Source organism: Borostomias antarcticus (assembly GCF_949987555.1).
Source record: "Borostomias antarcticus genome assembly, contig: scaffold_136, whole genome shotgun sequence".
In the NCBI taxonomy this organism is placed as follows: domain Eukaryota; kingdom Metazoa; phylum Chordata; class Actinopteri; order Stomiiformes; family Stomiidae; genus Borostomias; species Borostomias antarcticus.
The window spans coordinates 5,001-10,000 of NW_028176316.1; the positions used below are offsets into that span (position 1 = coordinate 5,001).

At 49.1% G+C, this 5,000-nt stretch overlaps 1 protein-coding gene across 1 annotated transcript in view; it reads left to right on the forward strand.

The window, feature by feature from the left end:
- The window catches only part of col2a1b (collagen, type II, alpha 1b), a gene marked incomplete at both ends in the record, with an annotated part of 32,730 nt that overhangs the window by 4,765 nt on the left and 22,965 nt on the right, over positions 1 to 5,000 (forward strand). The window contains 7 exons of the mRNA XM_084462590.1: positions 35 to 88; positions 1,570 to 1,668; positions 2,619 to 2,672; positions 3,114 to 3,167; positions 3,904 to 3,957; positions 4,667 to 4,720; positions 4,912 to 4,956. Of these exons, the coding sequence (XP_084318716.1) occupies positions 35 to 88; positions 1,570 to 1,668; positions 2,619 to 2,672; positions 3,114 to 3,167; positions 3,904 to 3,957; positions 4,667 to 4,720; positions 4,912 to 4,956 (414 nt within the window). The remainder of the gene's footprint in view (positions 1 to 34; positions 89 to 1,569; positions 1,669 to 2,618; positions 2,673 to 3,113; positions 3,168 to 3,903; positions 3,958 to 4,666; positions 4,721 to 4,911; positions 4,957 to 5,000) is intronic.

Below are 5,000 nucleotides of genomic sequence, written 5' to 3' on the forward strand. Positions count from 1 at the left end.
TTGCTTGATCGGTGTCTCTGCTTTCTGCTTTTAGGGTCTTACTGGTCGCCCTGGTGATGCTGGACCTCAAGGCAAAGTGGGGCCCTCAGTGAGTACGCTGCTCGTCACCAACAACCTTCCAGACGCTGTGTTCTAGAACGGTCTAGGGTTCCAGACGCTGTGTTCTAGAACGGTCTAGGGCTCCAGACGCTGGGTTCTAGAACGGTCTAGGGTTCCCGACCGTGCCTCCACACGATCGATCAGCTGATTTCACCACACACAGCCTGCTTGAATCAGATTATAGTTTCCCAACATAGCACTCATTTACTGTTCCCAGACAACCACAGGAAGTGTGTTTCTAAATCCAGGTAATCCCTTGAGGCGGGGGCAGGAAAGGATGTTGTTTACCATGGACACACAGTGTACCCACTTCTTCACCAGTACCTATGAAAAAACAACCCAGTTGGAACAAATGAGCTATTACAGTGTTGCCACCTCTTTAGTAAGCACTACACACAGCACTATACACACACAGCACTACACACACAGCACTATACACACACAGCACTACACACAGCACTATACACACACAACACTATACACACACAGCACTACACACACACAGCACTATACACACACAGCACTATACACACACAGCACTATACACACACAGCACTACACACACAACACTACTATACACACACAGCACTAGCCCCCTCGCCTTGCCAGACCCCCTATGTTCTCTATGATCCAGTATCACCACAATCCCCCAGATTAACTAGATGAACCAGATGAACCAGAGTAACTACCCTAACCCTCCTCTCACTCCCCCAGTTATAACCCTCCCATAGTGTTCCTAACCCTCCTCTCACTCCCCAGTTATAAACCTCCCATAGTGTTCCTAACCCTCCTCTCACTCCCTCAGTTATAAACCTCCCATAGTGTTCCTAACCCTCCTCTCACCCCTCAGTTATAAACCTCCCATAGTGTTCCTAACCCTCCTCTCACCCCTCAGTTATAAACCTCCCATAGTGTTCCTAACCCTCCTCTCACCCCTCAGTTATAAACCTCCCATAGTGTTCCTAACCCTCCTCTCACTCCCTCAGTTATAAACCTCCCATAGTGCTCCTAACCCTCCTCTCACTCCCTCAGTTATAAACCTCCCATAGTGTTCCACACCCTGTAGCAGGTGTACAGGCCTCCTTATCATATTCTGTGTGAATGATAAACAGTATAAAACTTGCAAGTACACAATGTCTTCTATATAAGGATCTGCATTGAACCCTCTTCTGATATCAAAGGATCTGTATTGAACCCTCTTCTGATATCAAAGGATCTGCATTGAACCCTCTTCTGATATCAAAGCCATACCTTTAAATGTAAATGGCACATGGTTTATCATCTGTAGGCTTCAATTGTTTTTATCCAACAAAGGCTTCATTATTTAACTAAAAGGAACATTGACATGTGAAACTGGTGACAAGGATGACCTGCTGCAGCCCCAGATAGGGGTGGCTCCAGGGTGGTACTGTGCTTGGATAGAAGCGTCTGCTAGCGGATGTCTTGACCGTCCGGTGTGTCTGTGTCCAGGGAGCTGCTGGTGAGGACGGCCGGCCAGGACCCCCGGGCCCTCAGGGAGCCAGAGGACAGCCTGGCGTCATGGGCTTCCCTGGACCCAAGGGAGCTAACGTGAGTCTGCCTGCACACCACATACACACATACACACATACACACATACACACATACACACGTACACACATACACACGTACACACATACACACATACACACGTACATACATACACACGTACACACATACACACATACACACATACACACATACACCCATACACCCATACACACATACACACATACACACATACACACGTACACGCGTACACCCATACACACATACACACGTACACACATACACACGTACACACATACACACATACACACATACACACATACACCCATACACCCATACACACATACACACGTACACACATACACACGTACACGCGTACATACATACACACGTACACACATACACACGTACACACATACACACATACACACATACACACATACACACGTACATACATACACACGTACACACATACACACGTACACACATACACACATACACACATACACACATACACACGTACATACGTACACACGTACACACATACACACATACACACATACACACATACACACATACACACATACACACGTACACACGTACACACATACACACGTACACACGTACATACGTACACACATACACACATACACACATACACACGTACATACAGTACATACATACAGTGACGACGAGCTTCCATAAAAGACAGACACAGAAATCAACAAATACATTCAATAAGCAAAATAAATCGGAATAAACCACAAAAGTCAGTTAAAACAGCTACAAGTTGACATGCAGTACATGTTATCATCTGCATACAGAGTCCATGTCTCTCTCATGGTTCCAGTTGTTATGCATGAAGTGGTTGACTAGCTGTCTGTCTGTCTGTCTGTCTGTCTGTCTGTCTGTCTGCCTGTCTGTCTGTCTGTCTGTCTGTCTGTCTGTCTGTCTGCCTGTCTGATCACCTGCCTGTATTTTCTTGTGGTCAGGGTGAAGCTGGTAAAGGAGGAGAGAAGGGGCTTCTGGGAGCTCCAGGTCTGAGGGTAAGGCTTACCTCCTGCTATACGCTGGACAGATCCACCAGATGCCGTACCATATCATGACACGCTGCTTTAATACTACACCAGACTCTTCACAACTGACATGAACACCCACTGGCTCAGTTATGATTACGTGTTTTCGTAATCGCAGTGACAGGATATGTTGATAGTTATAGTTGATAGTTATAGTTGATAGTTATAGTTGATAGTTATAGTTGATAGTTATAGTTGATAGTTATAGTTGATAGTTATCGTTGTCCCAGACCTCTGCTGTATTGAGTCATATCGTAGAGCCTCATGAACAGAGCAGAGACAACTGAGGCAATTAAAGTGACCCATCTTCTAGCTCATATCTTTCTCCACCTCCACTCCCTTTCTGGCTCCCTCCCCTCTCTCTCTCTCTCTCTCTCTCTCTCTCTCTCTCTCTCTTTCTCCTCTCCTCAGGGTCTTCCTGGTAAGGATGGTGAAACCGGAGCTGCTGGACCTCCTGGCCCTGCTGTACGTATCTCCCCAACAACACAACCTCTCTCTCTCTCTCTCTCTCACTCTCTCCCTCTCTCTCCCTCTCTCTCTCTCTCTCTCACTCTCTCCCTCTCTCTCCCTCTCTCTCTCTCTCCCTCTCCCTCTCTCTCCCTCTCTCTCTTTCTCCCTCTCTCTCTCACTCTCTCCCTCTCTCCCTCTCTCCCTCTCTCTCCCTCTCTCTCTCTCACTCCCTCCCTCTCTCTCTCCCTCTCTCTCTCTCTCTCTATCTCTCCCTCTCTCTCCCTCTCTCTCTCTCTCTCTCTATCTCTCCCTCTCTCTCTCTCTCTCTATCTCTGTCCTTGCTCTGATCTTATCCACGCTCTCAATTTGCTCGCTCTCCTCAATCTTCCTGAGTTCATCACCTCCTCTGACGACCCAAACAGCTGCTCTCCAATATCCTCCTGAAGCAGCCGCTCGGCTGACGCTCTCCACACCTGTTTGAATGTTTCCAGATAAGGGGAGAATCAGGGATTTCCTCTCAGCTCATCACTGAGCTCCTTGTGATTGTCTCGCTCCTCTGGGGGGTAGTGATGCCGTGTGATTGGTCCGTAGTGCTCCTCTGGGGGGTAGCGATGCCGTGTGATTGGTCCGTAGTGCTCCTCTGGGGGGTAGCGATGCCGTGTGATTGGTCCATAGTGCTCCTCTGGGGGGTAGGGATGGCGTGTGATTGGTCCGTAGTTCTCACCTGGTCTGTGTTGACGCTGCCCTGCAGGGTCCTGCTGGAGAGAGAGGAGAACAAGGACAACCTGGACCCTCCGGCTTCCAGGTGAGTCTGTCCACCTGGACCTCCACATCTACCTGGACCTCCAGATCTACCTGGACCTCCACATCTACCTGGACCTCCACATCTACCTGGACCTCCAGATCTACCTGGAGCTCCAGATCTGGACCTGTGTCTGTAGCTGGACCTGTAGCCCTACTTGCACCTGTAGTATCTGTACCTGTCCCTGTGGCCTAATGCACTCGGACTTGTTCTGCACCTGTATCTCCATCCATAGCTGCAGCTCTCCATCTAGCTGTACCTCTACCTGTAGCTCTACTCTCACCTGTACCAGTACATGTACCTCTACCTGTAGCTCTACTCTTACTTATACCAGTACATGTACCTCTACCTGTAGCTCTACTCTTACTTTTACCAGTACATGTACCTCTACCTGTAGCTCTACTCTTACCTGTACCAGTAAAGGTACCTGTAGCTCTACTCTTACCTGTACCAGTACATGTACCTGTAGCTAAACTCTTACTTGTACCAGTACAGGTACCTGTAGCTCTACTCTTACTTATACCAGTACATGTACCTGTAGCTCTTCTCTTACCCGTACCAGTACAGGTACCTGTAGCTAAACTCTTAGATGTACCAGTACATGTACCTGTAGTTCTACTCTTACTTGTACCTGTACCAGTACCTGTAGCTGTAGTTCTCACCACGTCCGTTGAGTGTTCCTATGTTCCTAAACACGTCTGTGTGTCTGCAGGGTCTGCCCGGACCCCCCGGCCCTCCTGGAGAGGGAGGCAAGCCTGGTGACCAGGTGGGTGTTCCAGTTCTGACCCCTGATATCACACTGCCCCGGGCCCCGGACCAGTTACCCCTGGCCTGGCTCACTGACTGACCCTGCCCCGGACCAGTTACCCCTGGACTGGCTCACTGACTGACTGACTGACTGACTGACCCAGTTGCAGCTCGGTGTCTGACCACTTCCTCTTCCTGCTTCCTGTCCAGGGTGTTCCCGGAGAGGGCGGAGCCGCCGGCATCACTGGACCCAGAGTGAGTTCAGTGACCACTGATCCAGAATCAGTCATGATCTGAGG